General features: G+C 42.5%; 4 protein-coding genes across 4 annotated transcripts; 2 read left to right on the top strand and 2 right to left on the bottom strand.

Annotated features, from left to right (window-relative positions):
* Positions 1 to 515: 515 nt before the first annotated feature.
* On the bottom strand, positions 516 to 4,505 carry morn2 (MORN repeat containing 2). The gene is made up of 6 exons (XM_049566696.1): positions 4,291 to 4,505; positions 4,149 to 4,181; positions 4,014 to 4,064; positions 2,673 to 2,779; positions 2,431 to 2,567; positions 516 to 1,223 (listed from the first exon to the last, which is right to left on the bottom strand). The coding sequence occupies exons 1-6, from the start codon at positions 4,295 to 4,297 to the stop codon at positions 1,121 to 1,123; spliced, it is 438 nt and encodes a 145-aa protein (XP_049422653.1). The 5' UTR covers positions 4,298 to 4,505; the 3' UTR covers positions 516 to 1,120.
* Positions 4,506 to 4,730: 225 nt separating this feature from the next.
* dhx57 (DEAH (Asp-Glu-Ala-Asp/His) box polypeptide 57) lies at positions 4,731 to 15,632 on the top strand. The gene is made up of 25 exons (XM_049566616.1): positions 4,731 to 4,779; positions 5,397 to 5,430; positions 5,558 to 5,737; positions 5,874 to 6,164; positions 6,286 to 6,489; positions 6,647 to 7,527; positions 7,634 to 7,818; positions 7,926 to 8,047; positions 8,437 to 8,632; positions 8,741 to 8,865; positions 8,974 to 9,107; positions 9,198 to 9,252; positions 9,386 to 9,600; positions 9,731 to 9,847; positions 9,949 to 10,045; positions 11,655 to 11,828; positions 12,040 to 12,240; positions 12,483 to 12,759; positions 12,914 to 13,009; positions 13,126 to 13,209; positions 13,307 to 13,444; positions 13,561 to 13,635; positions 13,764 to 13,898; positions 13,985 to 14,185; positions 15,487 to 15,632. Exons 3-25 carry the CDS (start codon positions 5,562 to 5,564, stop codon positions 15,628 to 15,630), a joined length of 4,323 nt encoding a protein of 1,440 aa, XP_049422573.1. The 5' UTR covers positions 4,731 to 4,779; positions 5,397 to 5,430; positions 5,558 to 5,561; the 3' UTR covers positions 15,631 to 15,632.
* Positions 15,633 to 16,680: 1,048 nt separating this feature from the next.
* LOC125882765 (small lysine-rich protein 1) lies at positions 16,681 to 18,251 on the top strand. The gene is made up of 3 exons (XM_049566617.1): positions 16,681 to 16,760; positions 16,910 to 16,960; positions 17,757 to 18,251. The coding sequence occupies exons 2-3, from the start codon at positions 16,958 to 16,960 to the stop codon at positions 18,015 to 18,017; spliced, it is 264 nt and encodes an 87-aa protein (XP_049422574.1). The 5' UTR covers positions 16,681 to 16,760; positions 16,910 to 16,957; the 3' UTR covers positions 18,018 to 18,251.
* Positions 18,252 to 18,265: 14 nt separating this feature from the next.
* stmp1 (short transmembrane mitochondrial protein 1) lies at positions 18,266 to 20,496 on the bottom strand. The gene is made up of 3 exons (XM_049566618.1): positions 20,341 to 20,496; positions 20,002 to 20,055; positions 18,266 to 18,866 (listed from the first exon to the last, which is right to left on the bottom strand). The coding sequence occupies exons 1-3, from the start codon at positions 20,353 to 20,355 to the stop codon at positions 18,795 to 18,797; spliced, it is 141 nt and encodes a 46-aa protein (XP_049422575.1). The 5' UTR covers positions 20,356 to 20,496; the 3' UTR covers positions 18,266 to 18,794.
* Between the last annotated feature and the right edge of the window lie 3 nt (positions 20,497 to 20,499).

Here is a 20,499-nt window from a genome sequence, read left to right on the forward strand (position 1 = left end):
CTGAATTTGTTCAGGGGTATGTGCAATGACAGATCCATAGAGGCATTATTCAATAGAAGTACAATATCAGAGTTATTAAACAATGTTGAACAGTCATGACTGTCTGTGAAGTAATTGCTCGTTAGCTGCGGGAATCGTGCGGGGTGCCGCAGGGTGCAGGGCTGGTTCACACACAAAGCTGTGCACACACACATCAACACTGAAGGTCAAACTGACCACACACTCACATCACATCACATATTTCCCCAGGCCAATGTTCCAACAGTCCGGGTACAGCTGTTGTGGATGGGGACGTGGGCATATGCCCCTTTGTGATTGGCTGGTGGTGTAATGATGTAAAACTGCCCTTCACCCTGATGGAGCTGAGCTGTAGTAAAAGCAGGGAGAAGTGGAAATAGGTGGGGGGTGGTTCTGGGTTTTGTCCATTTGAGTGGTGCTTATTTTTCAAAGTCTAACAGTAACAAAAAGTGCACGGTGAAATAAGTGCAGCAAACTCGCCCACAAGTATTCCTGGATTTATTTTAGTTCAAAGTGTAGCGTGTAATACACTCTTCCTGTCGCAGCCACAAGAAGCAGAGTGACAGAGGGCCAGAAAAAATAATCCCAGTGTGGCATTTTCTGAGTGAAATGAAACCTACACAAAGAAAGCTGTGTTGGAGCACAGCAACCAGTAAAACAGGAGATACTGCTGAGAGAGTGAAAGCAGGCAAGAGACGTGACTCATGGATATTTAACCACCAATACACAGAAGTACATGGGTGTGTGTATCTTTGGGTGTCGGCAAAAACACAGGTCCATCTGCTAGCATTTATCACATTCACAAAGACTACACATAATCATAATTTCGAGATTATTAGTCATTATTTCGAGCATTATTTTGTTTCTTATTATAATGACTCATAAGCTCCTTTTTCATGGGCTTCTATATAAACACTGATAGTTGTGCAGGTTGTCAAAGTATGTCAAAGCTACTTCCCTGAGTGTCCTCATAGAAGCATCCAGGGCTATGAAAGTACGTACGTTTTTAGATGGTAAATCTTTTTTAATAGAGTTAAATTTGAATGCAAAATTTATCATACAGTGTTTTATACACAGGGAGACACAATAATGCTTGTTTTGCTCAAATGTTGTGCTGCATTTTCAGGCCCAGCGCTGCTTTGCCGTGGAACTCCCCTGTCCAAACTAGTCCCTGTGTGTCAGTGAACGCCCCGTCTCCCTCCAACCTAGAACACACCAGTTAAAAATCAGATCAAAAATCTGACATTTAATACAACTGAATGCCCCAAAAGTAAAACAAAATAGTGAAACATTTAATTATTTAGCTTCAAAACAACGGATTGATGTGGAAAAAATGTTATATCCAACTTTGAAACTGTCTGAGGGGAAATGTAAAAGAAATATTGTGAATGTCAGAGTTTAAGTGGCTGATATATTAAACATTATATGTGGGAAATGGCATATTAAGGCATAGTTCACCCAAAAGTCAAAAATACATATTTTTCCTGTTACCTGCAGTGCTATCTATCAATCTGGATTGTGGTGATTTGGTGTGAGTTGCTGAGTGTTGGAGATATCAGCTATAGAGATGTCTGCCTTCTCTCCAATATAATGGATCTCGATGGCACTCAGCTTGTGGTGCTCAAAGTGCCAAAAAATACATTTGAAAAAGTCAACAGCGATGTCTCTTTCCAGAAATCATGACCCAGTTACTCAAGATATCCACAGACCTTTATGTCAGCAGTTTCATGTAGGAACGATTTTCTTTCTACACCCTTCAACTGTATTACTGTACAGAAGGAAGTGTGCATCTACTCATGGACGAGAGCCAAAACAAGATGTAAACATTAATGGCATCCCCTTTGGCTGAGCTGTAACGTTGGCTAGCTCAGTGGTGCTAGGTGAGCTAGCAGTAGATGCACACTTCCTTCTGTGCAGTGATGCGGTTAGTGGGTGTAGCTCAGTAAAAAGGGAATAGTTCCTACACGAAACTGTTCACAACAAGGTCTGTGGAGTAACCAGGTCATGATTTCTGGAAAGAGACATTGCTGTTGAGTTCTTCAAATGTATTTTTTTTGGCATTTTGAGCACCGCAAGCATGTGTGCCATCTAGTTCCATTATATTCAGGAGGAGGCATCTCTGCGACCTATATCTCCAACACGCTGCAACTCACCCCAAAACAGTCTAGACTGATGAACAGCACCACAGGTAGGAGAAAAAGTATGTGTTTCTTATTTTGGGGTTAACTGCCCCTTTTAAGGTGCACTAAACCACTAATTACTTTGAGACTGTTCAACTGGAGTCTTGCTGCTTTATTCTGGTTATAAAAGAATCTGAACCACTGCTCATCAATTAGACTGCAAACCTGCAGTATATTTATTTGGAAGCTACTATTATGACACACTAGGTGCCAAAAATGTGTTGCTTTTTACCTGTTCATGTGAAAATGACCTTTGTAAGTAGAGCCGTCTGGGAAAGTATATGTCCCTGTGCCATGGTACATGTTGTCTTTGAACTCTCCTTCATAGAGTGCTCCAGAGGGGTGCTGCAGGGTCCCTCTGCCGTGCATCTGTGTGGGACAGAAAGCAAGCGTGTGTAACTAACTACAGAGCAAATACAGTGTTTAGCAACAGACATCAGAAGAAGGAAAGGTACACACACACTTAATACATACTTTGTCTTCATGCCATTCTCCAGTGTAAATGATTCCACCTGCTGAGGTGTGTTTACCACTGCCACTCCTCATCATCACCCCTGATGCAGACATGCTGCACTCCCCCTCTGTGGAGAGCAGGAGAGATTGACACAGACCTACCAGGCAGTAATTACAGTATATTGAACAAATATTTTAACGTAACACTTTTATGTTTTACTTATGTTTTAATTACCTTTATGTTTTCACAGGTTTAAGTTAAAGATCTAAGACTTTTTATGTACTTAATAGATACATTTCTCTCAAATTCTGGTCGCAATTTTGTTAAAATCTGTTAGTGAGCACTTCAAGATGCTAATTAAACAGCATCATTACTACACACGTGTGCCTTCAGACGGTCATAATTAAACACCCCTCTGAAATGTGAAGTTTGATCACACAACACAGAACCGCACATGTCCAAAGTTTTGAGGAGGTGTGCCATTAGTATGCTGTTTGCAGGAATGTCCACCAGACCAATGTTGTTTCTGTGAATTTGGCACTACATCCAACCAACATGTAACCACGCCAGCCCAGGATGTCCACATCCAGCATCACCTGCAAGAATGCCTGAGACCAGCCACCCAAACAGCTGATGCAACAATTGGTTTGCACAAACCATCAGAAACGGTCTCAGGGAGGCTCATCTGTGTTTTCATCGTCCTCACCAGGGTCTTGCTCTAACAGAAGTTCATTGTCTTTACTGACTTATGCAGCTGTGAGGCTGACTGGATGTACTGCCAAGTACTGCAAGTAGTATTGTATTAAGTGATCACACTGCACATTTTAGAGTGGCCTTTTATTGTGGCCATCCCAAGGCATACCTGTGTAGTAATTATGCTGTCCGACAAAGGTTGTGAGGATGGTTGGATGTACCGCCAAATTTATGGAAACGACACTGGAGACATCTTATGGTTATGAAATAAACATTAAGTTCACAGGCAACAGCTCTGGTGGACATTCCTGCACTTAGTGTCCTTTTATTGTGACCATCGCAAGGCATACACTAAGTGAATTAAAAAGATCTTTAACTTAGACTTGTGCAAAATGGGAGCAAAAACAAAAGTGTTGCGTTTAAATTCTTGTTCAGTGCATCTATTGAAGGGACAACTGGTTTGTGTTGCTGTACCCAAAGCAGAACATGGCTCACAGGTGTATTCAACTAACATTGCTTTCATTTATGCATATTTGTATAGCATAATGTATAGTAGTACTTGGCTATGATAAATAATACAGTATAATAAGTAGGGACCCCAGACGCCCTACCCCAAAACTCCATGGCCACGGCCTTGCAGTCCTATGTAATTGTGATGAGAAACTCACCATATCTGTCCCCATTTAGGAAAATGTAGGATGCCTTTATAGGTCCTACCCCTGTAAACAAAGAGACATATTCATCTCAAACACCTTATGTGTCAGATTCAACTTTGCAGGTAGGCTATGGAACTTGAAATGTACCTTGAGTTTTTAAAGAATCACTTTCCTTCTTGTCTGAAAGTGAAAACGACACAAAATTAGACAGCAGACAAGAAAACAGAAGGAGCTGTGTGTGTGTGTGAGCTGTGTGTAAGAAAGCATCACAATCACATTCACACCCCACCAGACATCCGCGACAGCTTCACCCAGCTGGCAGATGGTTGTCAGAACCGACAGGAAACGCTGTGAACCGGCCAGATAGGAATGTGGGAAGCCAGGAACTCTTTTACAAAGTTGTGAAAATGACCTGAGAAGACTCCGAGCTATATTTGTTCAGTACATAATCCTAAAATAAACAGTCTGGGCTACTCTAAAATAAGCTGTCAGCTCTGTGTGGTGCAGGCGGCACGACGCAAACTGCAGTTGCCATGGTTACAAGATTTAGTACAGACCTAACGTTAGCTTCTAAAAAGTGTTTTGTTTTTTTAAAATACAGTTACAGTAGTTTAATCATGTATATATATCTCCTTTAACAGCCTACAGACATTTTCTAAATAATACTTTTACATTAAGTAACTTAAAACGTTACCGGACACCGGAAATGAACTTTGAACTCTGAGTTTCGGCCAATGGAGGAGATGCAGGCTACCGGTGGTTGGAACAGCTGGCTATGGTTTGTCAATACTTGTTTTGAAAGTTTAGTTTTTTAAGTACTTTTGTACTTTATCGTTTCTGGTATACTTTCATATGTAGTCAAGGCATTCTTAATCATTTAAACCTCTAGAGTTGACACGTGAGAAAGCTTCTCTCCGCTAGCGTTAGCTTGTTATATCAGAAGTGCTAGCGGTTAGCTTGTTAGCTAGCCGAAGCTTTATACACTTTACTGACTGACTTGCCACACTACAAGACGCCACTTTATCGATACCAGTTATACCCTGTTTCTTTGTAACTTGCTAATAAAATACATTGTCAGACAGTGAGGCGCGGAGTTCAGTTAAATTGTCATCGCCCTGGTTGGGTTGTTAAGTCTGTACGCACTGATTGCATAATTGTAGCCACCAGCGCAGTGTGTGTCAGCCACCATCTCATTGCTCGCACTTGAACTGAAGTGCCACAATGAGCCACCCCACAGCTATGTGCGACTCTGTGCGCTGCAGTGGATGTACAGTTGCTGTCTGCGCTGCCCGGGTCCGCAACTAGAAGCTCTCTCTGGTGTATCCAGGATTACTACTCGCAGGGCTGTGAGGATTTATTCAAACTACTATATGTGTTTTGCGTCTCTCTTCACAGATTGTTTGCTGCTATGAAAGGACATTAATTGAATGTGAGTATACTGTGGGATCATAGCTGTGTATTTTAGGCAGACCATGATGTGTTGGTGGTGATACTCTGAAGCTAGACTGCTTTAAATATATTCCCTGTGATGAAACTGTTTATGTGTGTTTTAACAGAGAAATGAATGCAAGGAGAAGAGGTGGGAAGCCAAACAGAGGAGGGGGGAAATTTAACAAGCCGAGAGGAGGTGGTGGAGGAGGAGGCGGAGGTGGAGGTGGAAGTAGGAAAGGAGGAGCCGGTTGCTGGGATGACGGTGATGATTTCTCCCTTGATTTTGGACCCTCTCGTCCCAGCAGGTATGCATTCACTGCAAAGGAATTCATTATCACATTTAAATTTTTTCACAGTTTGCTCATTTTCTGCTAACGTCCTCTATCACCCTAATCTCTCCTGTTCCTCTGTCTCTCTCTGTTTACCTGGCTTTGCCTCCAGACCTGGCAAAGGACGGGGCAGCAGCGGCGGCAGCCACGGTGGCAGGGATGGAGGTCGAGGACGGGGAGGTAGAGATCATGACAGGGATGGCAGAGGCAGTGGTAAGAGCAGTGGCAAAGCTCTCCCAAGGTCCCTGGCAAGGACAAGACCAAGCCCAAAGACAGGTGACGGCATCAAGCCGGAGATGAGCAGCATGCCCTTGCAGAGGATCTTCATGACTAATGAGAACCAAGAACAACTCAAGGAGCTGCTGCGGAATCTGCAGTCCCAGGACTTTGATGAGCCATATGAGTAAGAACATCTACTAAATATACCAATCACATTCTAGATGTCCCTTTTCTGTGTGAAGAGTATAAATGTAATGCTAGGAAATGTTTCAACTAAGAGATGTTTTTATCATCTGCTCTGCCAGTGAATCTGGTTCAGACTATTCTGGGGGAGAAGAGGATGAGGTGGAAGTTGATGAGTTGGACCACCGCGAGGATGGCCAGTTTTGGGCCACTAATGACGAGCCTGTGGAGAGGGCAGAGAGCCCGGCGTATGAGACAGAGTCTGATGATGAACGGCCCACCCCTGAACCTATCATCTCCTTATTTGCCATAGGAAAACTCTGCAGGTGATGTACAGATTTGTATATTTTGGAGCTGACATTTGTCCTGCATTTGATATAAAGCCAGTGTTTTAATGCTGTGCTATCAGGAATCTAAAATATTAAGTTAGATTAATATTTATGTTGTTTTCTAACCTTTTGTTTTCTCCTCTCCTTTTTAAAGGTATGGGTTTGACAGGGAGCGTGGCAAACAGGCATTGGAGTCTGGTGGAGGGGAATTCGGGGCCACTTTGGAACAGCTCCTCCAGCAGGTTTTCAGTGAGCGCTACGGCCAGAAAGCACTTTCTCCTGACGGCCTTGAGGGGGTGCCTATGGATGAGTGTCTGAGCCAGAGGCAGGAGGAATCTCTAGCTCTATGTGCCATTTACGGGGAGCGCTTCAGTGAGCGCATTGCCAACGCTGTCTGGACAGTTACCCTCGACCTCTCATTTCTCTCAGACAATGCTGCAAAGAATGGCAGGCAAGGCGGGAGTCGTGGGGGCGGAGGTGCTGTTAACACCCGTGATGTCTGCCGATTCTACTTGAGAGGGCAGGGCTGCCGGTTTGGGGACAAATGCAAATTTAAGCACCAGCTCGTCAGTACAGGGAGATCTGGGGCCAGTTCCCCAGACCCGAACAGCCCTAGCCAGCCTGGCTTCAGCAGCTCTTCTCCTCCTGAGTATGAACTAGAGATCCGTTTCCCCAAAGGAAACCGTTACCCGTTTCAGGCACCAATAGTTGCCTTCAGCACCACCGATGAGTCTGTCGGAGCCGCAGGGAGGCTCAGCGTGACTGAGAGATTGTATGGAGAAGCATTGGCTGCTGCGTCGAGCAACGAGCCTGTTGTTTACACTCTGATCACCTTATGTGAGGATGAAACTACCATGAAGGGACTGCTGGCTGTCACTCATCACAAATACAGCACGCCCCCGCCTGTTGTGGCACCTCCTCCACCCTCTTTTGCTGTGGCAAAGAGTAAGAATTTGAGGAGCAATGCCTCTGAGGAAAACAGGAGTAGTAACAGCAAAAGGACCGCTCCACCTACCAACCAGAGACCTGCAGATTGTGAGTCATTATTTACTTCATATTATTTATATTATTATCTCTATTTTCACCACATAGATTTTAGTATTTGTGCTTATATAAGTTGAATCCCACCACTGTTTCAAAGTGAAAGAGGCAGAAGAGGCAGAGTCTCCAGATGAAAGGGACGAAGACGACGAGGACGAGGCTGTTCCAGTCGAGAGTGAGAGTTACGTCAGTCTGAGGAAGAGGATGGTGAATAAGCACAACCCGAAGATAGACAACCTGCTGAAAGAAAATGGCAAGCTGTGCAGAGAGTTTAAGAAGAAACCGGTAAAAGAAGACTGATCTCTTCACATTTATATCTTACTTGACATTCTCTCCAATGTGATGCATGTAATTTAATAAATTGCTATTCTTCCATCCCTCTGTTCAAACAGTCTTCCGGGCGGTTCAGGTCCATGTTGGAGCAGAGGAGGAAACTGCCAGCTTGGCAAGAAAAAGAAAACATCCTCGAACTGCTAGGCCAGTGTCAGGTGCTGGTTGTCAGCGGGATGACTGGGTGAGTCACACAGGGCTGCATGAAGTGTTGGCATTCCCAGAGATTTAAAAGGGGAAAATGATACTTATGAAAGACAATGGTGAATGGAAAATTTGAAGTGGTTTCATGTATTGTAAATTGACTGTGGTGCTAGATTCTGGTCCTCAGCACAATTTGAAGTGATTATAAGGTGACTAAATCCACATTTTACCACCAAGCTGAGTGTCATCTAGTTCCATTATATTAGAGAGAAGGCAGACATCTGTGCAGCTGATATCTCCAACACTCTGCAACTCACACCAAAGCAATCTAGACTGAAAAATAGCACTACGGATAACATTGAAAATATGTATTTTTTATTTTGGTGTGAACTGTCCCTTTAATGTTTATTTTCCGATACTCTTGTACAGGTGTGGTAAGACCACTCAGATCCCTCAGTTCATTTTGGATTCCTCATTAGACGGTCCAGCGGAGCAGGTGGTCAACATCATCTGTACTCAGCCACGCCGCATCTCTGCCATCTCTGTGGCCCAGAGAGTGGCACAGGAGCGTGCAGAGAGTCTGGGACACTCAGTGGGCTATCAGATCCGTCTGGAGAGTGTTAGGGTAAGGGCACATTTGATATGCACATCTAGTATGCAGCATTAAGGACTCGTGCAACATATTTGTTAAGTATATGTAGCTCTTTAATCACTGAGTGCTCTCTTTTGTCAGTCGTCTTCCACCAGACTGCTGTACTGCACCACGGGCGTGTTGCTCAGGAGACTGGAGGGCGAAGCAGACCTGAAAGGCGTCACACATGTTATTGTGGATGAGGTGCACGAGCGAACGGAGGAGAGGTGAGATCATGCGGATCACTCGCTCGTGGTGCAGAAAGTTTGCATGTACACTCTCCTTCATGCATTGTTTCGCTAAATAAGGTAAATCTTCTGTCTTCTCTTTGTCAGTGACTTCTTGCTGTTGGTGTTAAAAGACCTAATAATGCAGAGACCGGACCTGAAGGTCATTCTGATGAGTGCCACCCTTAATGCCAACCTCTTCTCTGAGTATTATTACAACTGCCCCACTGTCCACATACCAGGTAAGTAGCTAGTGTGACTCTGTCATACATGATAGGCACCTCATTCCATAGATTGTTTTCCCTCCACTAAGTGAATCATTTTCATTTCAGGCCGCACTTTTCCCGTCGACCAGTATTTCCTTGAAGATGCCATCGCTAAAACCCAGTAAGTACATCCTCCTTCACCCAGAAAATATTTAATCAAACGCTACTGATGAATATTTTTAATTTTTTTTTTTCATTAAATGTGTAAGGATTTGTTTCTTGCACCGTCAAGTCAATTTTCTTTATTTTCCCAGCTACGTCATTGAGGATGGCAGCCCCTACATGCGCTCAGGGAAACAGAATCAGTCTTCCACAAGTGGACGAGGGAGCAAAGGAGACCCGAGGGACATGGTGGACGACTTGGGCGACGACGTGTGGAACTTCATGTCTTTCTGTAAGAAGGACTTTGTCAAAGACTCCATTCCAGACCAGCAGCTCAGCCTGCAGGATCTCACCATCAGATACAAAGGTGAGTTACAAACGTGTTTCAAAAACTGAACTGATTTGTTTTTATGGGTTCTTAAACATTTTCTTATCCAGATAATCTGTTGCTGCCTGTTAGTGCATTAATATTACACTTTGTTTTGCTGTTGATGCAGATGCTAAGAAGTCTGTGGTGAAGACCATGGCTGCCATGGATCTGGACAAGATCAACATGGACCTGGTGGAGAACCTGCTGGAGTGGATTGTGGATGGAAAACATGACTACCCTCCAGGTAATAATCACCCATGTGTACTCCAGTTGAGGTGAATTCAGCACTCTTTGGACGTGTCAGTGTGGACTTTGTTGGTGTAACCTTTGGGTTTTGGTGTCCAGGTGCAGTGCTTGTGTTTATGCCAGGCCTGGCTGAGATCAAGATGCTGTATGAGCAGCTCAGGTCCAACAGAATGTTCAACAACAGAGGCGCAAAAAGGTCTGTGTATAAAGTCGTTCAGTCCTTGCTGTTGGTAGTGTTAATGAAGGTTTAAATTCATACTCTGTTTTTTTTTAACTTATTTTCTCTCTTTCCTGGGGCAAATGTGAGTTCATTAATCCCTATAAATCCCCCAAATGGAGACCTTGCAGTTCTTAGCTGACCACAGGATTTTCACCGATGCAGTTTCTTCATGTGTGCTCTTTTTCTACCAAAAACTTGTCTTATTGAAATTTTTCAAGTTTTTCAAGTTATAAATATTTATAACTATGTTTACATTTCTGTATAACCACCTGAAAGTAAGAATTGTTGTAGTTGTTACCTTAGAATGAGCTGTTTATATCTTTATATGGAGCAGGTCTTCCACCGATTCCAACATGTTGTTCCAACAGTAGCCCAGACTGGACAAATCAAGCACTGGCTCTAGAGCAGGGGTGTCAAACATACGGCCCGAGGGCCAGAACCGGCCTGCCAAAGGGTCCAATCTGGCCCACTGTATGACTTTGCACACCTTTATCTTGAAGCAGGTTAAATGAGTATCCTACTTCATGTAGATGCTGCTTCAGAGGTTTTTTCACCTTGACTACAGCTCTCTGAAAAACAGTGAACACTTACTGTGGTTATATTTAAATATATTGAACATTGTGCAAAATATTGTGAATCAGCAGCTTTGGTAGAAAAGATTTAGTATCAGACTTCAATTTTAAAACTTTTGGTGGAATCCTGTTGATAAAGTACAGCCAAAAGTTTAGATATGTAAATGGTTTGTGAGGCAGGGGCTAACTTAACTTAACTGCTTCGTCAATAGCTTCCCATTTAATCTGGTGTGGTGATGGCAGCATTACTGCAAAAGAGTGGAAACATATGGAAATGTAACGACAGCGAGTCATAGACTGACTGAATGTGGAAAAACTGAGACATAATGTTGAAATTGCACTTTTATTTTAAGATATCTCAAGCTGTTCATAATCTGTTATTAAATAGATACATGTTTTTAAAATGTACTTGTACTTTACACTAAAAGAAAATGAAAAATTTGAAGGTTGTTATTATTTTTGAGGTGTTATTGGTCCGACCCACCTGAGATCAAATATGGCTGAATAAGGCCCATGAACTAAAATGAGGCCACTCTCCTACACGCTCGGCATGCGGGAGAAGTGTCAGTTGGTTGCAGTCTGCGACCTCACCACTAGATGATGCTAAATCCCCCACACGGGACCCTTAAAGAGTTGGTACATTGTGGGAAGAAAATCATATCATTAGAGGGTGGCCAAAATTGGAATTATGATGGAAAAAAAAGGTCTGCACACTAGACTGTGATCCCATAGATATTTAATTGAATTTCCACCGAGGTGACGTTTCCAGCTTCATGCTCTTCATCACACTGATGAAGGTCCTGGAATCAAGTTTCTTTTTATTACTGATGCTGTTAATACACGTGGATAAAATAATGTATGTTTTATGTTACAGATTCATTGTTATAGTATTGTACAAAATGTATTGTCTGTGGTATTGGGATGTAACATTTTTTTTTACCAGATGGTTATTATTAAATGGGTGAACACTCTACTGGTCAAATACTTAATGCGTATGTATTCCCCCTCATTAGATGTGAGGTGTACCCACTCCACTCAACCTTGTCCAATGAGGAGCAGCAGGCAGTTTTCAGCCGGCCCCCAGAGGGTGTCACAAAGATTATCATCTCCACCAACATCGCAGAGACCTCTGTAACCATCGACGATGTGGTATATGTCATTGACTCTGGCAAAATGAAGGAGAAAAGGTAACCTCATGTTTAGCTAAAGATAACAGATGTTATGCAGGATAAACACTATGTACATTTTTGCATTGTAGAAAATAATGGTTGTGAATTTTACCACATTTTTTTGCCACACACAATCAAACATACACACATTTAAGAATCTGCTTGAGTACTAGGATAGAGTTTTATTTTAGAATCCACATTTCTCATTTCTTCTTGGTTATATTCTTAGGTATGATGCGACTAAAAGCATGGAGAGCCTGGAGGACTCGTGGGTTTCTCGTGCCAACGCTCTGCAGAGGAAGGGTCGAGCAGGTCGGGTGGCCTCGGGGGTCTGCTTCCACCTCTTCACCAGCCACTGCTTCCAACACCAGCTGGCTGAGCAACAGCTGCCTGAGATCCAGAGAGTGCCTCTGGAGCAGCTCTGCCTCCGGTAGATCCATCTGTTTGCTCTTTGCACAGTGCCAAACTGCTCTGTTGTCTCTGTAAATGCAAATAACAGAGGTTTATGTATGACATGCATGTTGGGATTTATGGTTGGAAGTGGAGGGGAAACTGGTTTACTGGGATTATTGGGCTGGGCTTTGTCCAGTAGAGGATCTTCCTGTAGCACCATGTCAGATAACACATTATATCCCCATGCTCGTATTTACCATTTCCCCCTCTCTGCTACAGAATCAAAATCCTGGATGTGTTTGCCGAGCGGACGCTGGAGTCTGTCTTCTCCCGGCTCATCGAGCCCCCGGCTATGGGAAGCTTGGACGCAGCCAAGCAGCGCCTACAGGACCTCGGAGCTCTGACTGCAGATGAGAAACTGACCCCGCTGGGCTACCACCTGGCCTGCCTGCCCGTTGACGTGCGCATTGGGAAACTCATGCTGTTCGGGGCCATCTTTCGCTGCCTCGACCCAGCGCTCACCATCGCGGCCAGTCTGGCCTTCAAATCACCATTTGTAAGCAAGCGCTCGGCACTGTTGAGAGACCATATGTGTCTCTCTCTGGCATCACAGAGCTGATTCAGTATCTGTGCTTATTTTTTTTAGACAGAGAAAAAAAGTGTCCTCTATAGAAATACTTTATGTACTTGGTCCCCTGTCTGTGTTCCAGGTGTCTCCCTGGGATCACCGGGAAGAAGCCAATGAGAAGAAACTGGCCTTTGCCGTTGCCAGTAGCGACCATCTAGCTTTGTTACAAGCATACAAGGCACTGATTCACTTTCTTTCACTTCACTTTTCTCTGTGGAAAAAGCTATATATGTATGTGTACATGCTGACGTAGCCGATCAAATGATAGACGTGATGGATTTCTGTCACTTGCAGGGATGGTGCTGTGCTGCAAAGAATGGCAACCAGGCCGGCTACCTTTACTGCAGGGAGAACTTTCTGTCTTGGCGAGGCTTGCAGGTGAGGCAGTGCTGTCTGAGGCGCTCTGATCCATTCTCTTTCACAGCTTTTCCCATGTCATACGTGTCTTAATAAATGTCTGTGGTGATGTGTGCAGGAGATCGCCAGTCTCAAAAGACAGTTTGCTGAGCTGCTCTCTGACATTGGCTTCATCAAGGAGGGACTGAGAGCCAGGGTTATAGAGCGCATGTGCTCTAAAGGCACAGATGGTGTTCTGGAGGCGACCGGCCCCAAGGTAACACACACACACACACACACACACACACACACACACATTGTAGTGCTAGTGTTTTATTTGTTGCTCCAATATGATTATAATGATAAACAATGATGCATTTAATTTCTTTTCAGGCTAACTTGAACTCAGACAACATAAAGCTGATGTCCGCCATGCTTTGTGCTGCCCTCTATCCCAACGTGGTCCAGGTATGTATATATAAATGCTCTCTACACACTCTCTTCAGTGTCTTTTCCCGATTATGTAGTATAAAACTGTCTCATGCCTGTCTCTGTTTGTCTTCATTCACACTCCTGTGCTTGACCCTTTGTCTCAGGTCCGAGCTCCTCAGGGGAATTACAAGATGACCAGCAAAGGAGCGATGAAGATGCAGCCCAAAGCCAACGAGCTCCGCTTCATGACCAAGAACGATGGCTGCGTCCACGTGCACCCGTCGTCTGTCAACTACACTGTGAGATAAAAGAGAAAAGATGTGGTCCTGTGTTCAGCAACTGGTTCGAGTGACAAGCCCCTCTGAGACTCTTCTTTGTGCCCCAGGTTCGCCACTACAACAGCCCCTACCTGGTTTACCACGAGAAGGTGAAGACGAGCCGCGTCTTCATCAGGGACTGCAGCATGGTGTCTGTCTACCCGCTGGTGCTGTTCGGAGGCGGACAGGTCAACGTGGAGCTGCACAAGGGAGAGTTTGTTATCTCGCTGGATGACGGATGGATCCGATTTGCTGCCGCTTCTCATCAGGTCAGACATAAGAGAACACAGAGACGTAATCGTTTAAAATATCTCTAAAAGTGTCCTTGCAGATACTGTTTTTAGTTTAAAAAGTACAAACGCAGATATTTTGATGACAAATAAGCATGACTTAGAACATTATTAAACTGTTTTTAAAGTTCTCTAATATACTTAAAAGATTTAACAGGATTTTTCAAGGACTCCAAAGAAAACAAGTCATGCTAAATACATACATTGTCACATAAAATCACAGTAATTAGCATAATTATAATCAAAATAGCATTTTACTTTCTTTATGTATTGTTTAGATTGTATTTATAGCAGAGGTGTGGACTTGAGTCACATGACTTGAGTCACAAATTTGATGACTTGACAAAATAAAAATAATGAAAAAACAGACTTGCAACTGGACTTTCACTTTAACCAGTGACTGGTGACTTCAGTTGGATGTTTCTTTACTTGAACAAAACTTGATTCCTTCCTCCAAGCCCAAAGATTAGGTAATATGTTATTAATTTCCCGTCATTTCCTGAATCAACTAACATTAAGGCTAATTATACCCAGCTAGTCCACACTTAATTCCCCAGATCCACTTTGAACCAATCCGATAGCATCCAGAACCATGAAGAACTAACATTATGCGCTAGTAGTTGTGGAAAAAAAATGCTACCAAAGATAATTTTGTTAGTGGTGGTCAACAAAGTGGTCAACAAAAAAATTGCTGCATACAAAATATGCAGGTTGAAAATTACAGACGGAAACAACCTCTAACTACGATTTACATTTGAAATTGCTCAGAGAATGGTAACATGAGGCTAATGCTTTGCTAACATTAGCTTAACGGCTAAGTTACTTTTCAACAAACTTGTTTTACCAAACAGCATAATTTAAAAGAATTCATTCAGTCGGGTAAATCATGGTCATTAGTGGTCACTGCTGGTTTAAATAAGTGATAGAACAATCTTAATGCTACATTTAGGGGTTCAAAACCTCTGCCCTGATGGAAGCATCTGAAACTCAACATGGATGAAATGTTGAGAGTCTGAGACAACAGACCGAGCTTTAGAGGTGACCCTCTCTTCATACAGATGCTGTAGGTTATTAAAAGTAACACCAGTGATCCTACAGCACAACTTGACAGCATTTTCCAACTTGATCCTCATGATTGTCCTATCTACGTCAAAACTCTTCAGCTTCCTTAAATACAATAGCAATAAAAGAACATTGAAACAACTGAAAATGCACCAAATTACTGTATAAGGCAAATGAACTCTGTAAATGTGTGTGTGCTCATGTGTGTGTGTGCTCAGGTGGCTGAGCTGGTGAAGGAGCTGCGCTGGGAGCTGGACCAGCTGCTGGAGGACAAAATCAGGAACCCAAGCATGGACCTGTGCAGCTGCCCCCGCGGCTCCCGCATCATCCACATGATAGTTCACCTCATCTCGACACAGTAGCTCTGCTACTTGGCACCTCCTTTCAACCTTTATTGTCACCATCAAGTGCTTACATGCATGACGCTCTGCAGTTCAAATGTCTGCATCACTGCCACTAAGTGATTTTGATAGCATTTATTAGGAAGAAATCAGGGTTAACAACCTTGAAACTGGGTAAGATTTGTATTATATCTCTCAGAGACAGATCAGCAGGGCACATACTGAGGTTGAAGTGAGGTTGAAGTGCTGCTGCCACCTGACACTTTATCATAACTATCAGTTTACATGGAAACAAAAGTGTTATTGTGTTGCTGCACTGGAGGCTCTTTCAAAGCAAATTCTGCCTTCAAAGGGGAAAAAAAAGCTCTATGCAGGTGATCCACAAACCTCCGTCATTTTTAAAGCTGGAATAAAAAGCACTTCTCGCTATTTTTACAAGTCTTATTTTGACAATTATGAAATGCAACCATAGAAAGGTCTTGTCTTGATGCCACACTACTGTATGAGCAGTAAACTGGCACACGGTTGATTGTTGAATTTGATGTCAGATATAATTTGTATACAGTGCATTTTTATTTTGGGTTGTGTGTCTCGCTCACAACTGAGAAGTGTCTTGGGTCCATATTGGATTTCCTACGCTCACAGTGACTTGTTATGGTTGTGTATATTTATTTGTCTTGCATGACTGAGAGATCCAAGAGCTTCTGCATGGTATTCGGCTGTTTTACACTCACTGAATGTATTTAAATGCAAGTGATGTCAAAACTACACTTTCACAATGTGAATGCAAGGGCTTTTTAAATCAGGAGTATTTGGTGAGAATTGCCAAAGAATTTAAAAGCTTTTTGTCTTAACAAGCGATGAATTCCACTGCACTAAAAATAAACTAAGTCAGAGAGAGCTGTTTGTCAGCTTTTATTTTATTTACAGCAGACTTGCTTTTGCACCTTTGCGCTCATCTCATGTTGTATTTGAAGCCCAGCTGCGTCTTGGATGCAACAAAAGAATTTACAGGCTTGGAGAGGCCAGCCCCTTCATTCATGAACGAGTCTGAACTGTTTCTACGACAACAGGACATAAACAGATGGGGTATCACTGTCCCAGCTGAAGCCATTCAGTTGCCACTTACGACAGTGCCAAGTCCAGAACTGGTAAGATATACTTCTATATTTTTAATTTGTGTGATTGTGTTTTGAGAAAGCACTTTGTGTATTACGTAGACATTAAATTATCTTGTTTATCTGACAAATACTGTTCTACTGTTAATTATAGCATTCTGTGTATGCATCTCATTTTACAGATGGGCAAATAATCTCTCATATTGGAAGTGACCTTGACATCTTTGACCATGGTAAAGTATACGTAACATTAAAGCTACAGTAGGTGACTTTTATTTTAACAAAAGAAGCACTTTTTGCCATATTTGCTGAAACTGTCACTGTATTCTTACAGTTGTACATTAGATCAGTGTGTGATGCCAATCCAGGTGTGCGGTGGGATTTTGTAATAACCACACATTGTTACTGCAATATTCAACTCTGCCTATACAAGAAGTTAAGAGAATTTTTAATTTACTGTATTAGTATGTTGTGTGTACCCATCTCCTAATGGAGGCAAACTCTTGCAAAAAATGTAATTTAATTTAGTGTAAAAAAATCTTCAGACATCTGTGAAAAAAATCTGTCTGCCTCCTCATAGTGCTCCTAATGGCATTTGCAAAGAATCCACCATGCCTGAAAGAAAACAACCAATCAGACTTGACGAGTCTCTAACACACAGCAAAGACAAGTAAACATGACGGTCTTCTGTAAAAGTGAAAGCATTTCGTCATTAGTCTTTTTTGTTTACTTGTATTTGCTGTTGTGCACAAGCAGTGATTGACACTGTTAGGGACTCCTTGGTTCTGATTGGTTGTTTCTGTTCATGTGTGGTAATACCATTAGAAGCAATACTAGATTTTTCCATAGATTATCTGTCTCCCATACTACTGTCAGGAAGAAGTGAGTTTAAGCAAATATGAAAAAAGTGTGTTTTTTATAAAAGTTAACAACTGTAGCGTTGATAGACCATCACAATTATCTGGTCCAATCAATTTTGTCAAAGTAGAAGAACCTAAATGGTCTAAACCCCTTGTGTTTTCTTCAAAGCCCACCAAAATCAAGAAATCAAGGTCCCAGAGTTCTCGGCCCGCCAAGAAGACTGGGAGTCCAAAAACACCCAAAAAGAAGTCCTCTAGTGCCAAATCCACCAAGACAGAGGTGGACATCCTCAGCCCAGCAGCCATGGAGAATGTCTACTACATTTCCCACAATGCAGTGGACTGTCTGGAGTTCAGAGGCTTTGGGTGGCCACATTCAAACAAGAAGAAGAAAAAGAAGAAGGGGACAAAACGGAAGAAGAAAAAGTAAATTATACAATTTATTTTTGCCAAACCAAAGTGAATTTTTTCTTTTTTTCTGGTAATGAGTTACATTTAAATGTTTTGCAAATGGCGCCATCTTATGGACACAATTGAGATTACACAACCTAAATATATCAAGTTTTGACTGCTGGAGTGCAATGCAGCAAATATGGGTCTCTATCTTTGTGTTTCTTCCCACAAATTCATACAGGAGCTCAAAACTGTAAAGCTTAACTTCATTCATGAGGCACAGACTTTCAAAATCATGAACAGCAATTTTATTGTAAACTGAATGATTCAGAGGTGTTTGCACTAATGTCAAAAAATTTGGCAGTTATTGATACATTTGAATGTTGTGAAGGAAACTTCAAACTTTCTGCAATAAAACAAAAGAGCAACTATATTCACTTCAAAGAACATAATATGCACCTAATATGGAGATAATGAATATAAAGTGTAAGTTAAAACACCACAGTGCATCCTTGTAAAGGCCAGCCAACAGTGCCATGATACTGGACTTAAAGTGATCCCACCACTCAGTTATAATATTCTTTAAATCCAGTCTTTGCACAATTTCTCTTATAAAAATAGGCTACACTGAGAACATGCCTATAAAACTAAGGGAGGAAACAAATACTGCTCCAGGCACTGTCAATATTTTCATTTATATTTTACATTTTCAATCCTTTTCTCAAATGTACACTCATTGTACCATAACCCTGTAAAATAAATAGTTTGTCTCCAGAGTGCATCTCTTCTTGTTCACGACATGGTCCCACTTGGCTCACTCTGGGGGCTTCTTCTTCGCTTCAACATCTTTCTTAAAGTCTTCAAGTTTTTTGGCTATGTTGGGAACCTAGAAAGGAAAAATCAGTACTGTCAGTGCAATGTGATGCACACATACAGTTACCAGTTTATTAAGTACACCTTAAAAATACTGCAGTCTGGCAAAAGTTCTGCAATAAGTCCTATTTCTACACAAAGGTTATAATGGTCGGTTTATGATGCAACTTCAACTTTAAAAATGTATTTCATTACACTGAGAGGTGTTTCTAACAATAAATCTAATGTGTATATTCACACTGATCAGCCACAATATTAAAACTACTGGCAGATGAAGCGACTAACACTGATTATCTTGTTACAATGTAATGCTCTGCTGGGAAACCTTTCATGTGGATGCCACTTGACATGCACCACCCACCCAAACACTGTTACAGACTAAGTATCCCCCCTCATGCCAATGTAACTCCCTAATAGCAGTGGCCCCCCAGCAGGACAATGCACAATGCTATGCTGCAAAAACTGTTCAGGAATGGCTCGAGGAATGTGACAAAGACCTCACGGTGTCCACCTGGCCTCCATATTCCCCAGATAGATCACCTTCTGATTGAGCATCTTTGGGACACAGCGGGACCAGTGGTACCACCGATCCACGGTGGGGACCTCGGATTAGAATTGGCTCTGACCTGTTAAGGCATGGACACAGGACCATTTGGGGGTCCTGTGATATCTGGCACCGGGGCATTGATGGTGAATCCGTTGAGTCCTGTGGGTTGTGAGGTGGAGTACCAGCACATCCCACAGATGCTCGATCAGATTGGGATCTGGGGACTTTGGAGGTCCATGCTTTGAGCTCTTTGTCACCTTCCTCATGGCCATTCCTGAACACTTTTTGCTGTGTGGCATGATGCATTATCCTGCTGGCAGGGGGGTCACTGCCATTGAGGAGTACCTTCCCATTATAACCATCATGAAGGTGGTATTTACTGCAGTACAGTTGTATTTGACTGAATTAGTTATAACAATGTGCACCAAAAAAAAACGGCAACATCTGTCATTGCTCCTGCTTCACCTGTCCGGACAGCCTCAGTTCCTCCGGCGAAGGCGCGGTACAGATGGATAACTTTAATTGACTCGTCATGAAAAGTAGACAACTTCACTTTACTCATTGATTTTAAATTGTGAACGTTTATAAATAACAAACTTACATCATAGTTTTGAGCCAGGTACATCCCGACAACATTCCCCAAGGTAAAGCCAGCCTGGAAGACAAACAGGACATGTCATTTAAGGCCAAAATGTCTGACTTAATGTTACATTAGCATCACCTAAGTTTCACATAAACTATCATTTCAGTGACTTTAACGAGGTGACATGTTTAACCGCTAGCTATATCGTGGCTCAGCTTTGTGTACACATGTTAAAGTAAACATTTCAAGAGTTTTGACAAGTTACGCTAACACGTTAACATTAGCTGGGCTAGTTTCGCATCCCGTAGCATCCTACTAAACGTCGATGTCATGCATGATAACGTAGGTTAAACTCACCAGAAACTGTAGCATAGTGGAATAATGAAGAATTGGTAACAGTAGTGTAATTTACTGACTTAAAGTCAGGCGGTAAGTTGAAGGTTAGCGAGCGGAAGTCAACCAATCTACTCGGTTAACACATAGGGTAACGAAGCTCGCCCGTCATCAACAATGCAT

The sequence above is a fragment of the Epinephelus fuscoguttatus genome, linkage group LG22 (genome assembly GCF_011397635.1).
Source record: "Epinephelus fuscoguttatus linkage group LG22, E.fuscoguttatus.final_Chr_v1".
NCBI lineage: Eukaryota > Metazoa > Chordata > Actinopteri > Perciformes > Serranidae > Epinephelus > Epinephelus fuscoguttatus.

Bases quoted from the DNA above. Each gene is read 5' to 3' on its own strand.
- stmp1 (XM_049566618.1), bottom strand. The intron at 18,867-20,001 runs GTAAGTTTGTTA...TTTCCTTTCTAG, and splicing joins ACCTGGCTCAAAACTATGAT to GTTCCCAACATAGCCAAAAA.
- dhx57 (XM_049566616.1), top strand. From the start codon at position 5,562: ATGAATGCAAGGAGAAGAGGTGGGAAGCCAAACAGAGGAGGGGGGAAA. The intron at 13,010-13,125 runs GCACTGATTCAC...TGTCACTTGCAG, and splicing joins CTTTGTTACAAGCATACAAG to GGATGGTGCTGTGCTGCAAA. The intron at 13,636-13,763 runs GTATGTATATAT...CCTTTGTCTCAG, and splicing joins TCTATCCCAACGTGGTCCAG to GTCCGAGCTCCTCAGGGGAA.
- morn2 (XM_049566696.1), bottom strand. The intron at 4,065-4,148 runs GTACATTTCAAG...CTTTGTTTACAG, and splicing joins TGATTCTTTAAAAACTCAAG to GGGTAGGACCTATAAAGGCA. The intron at 2,568-2,672 runs GTATGTATTAAG...TGTCCCACACAG, and splicing joins GAGAATGGCATGAAGACAAA to ATGCACGGCAGAGGGACCCT.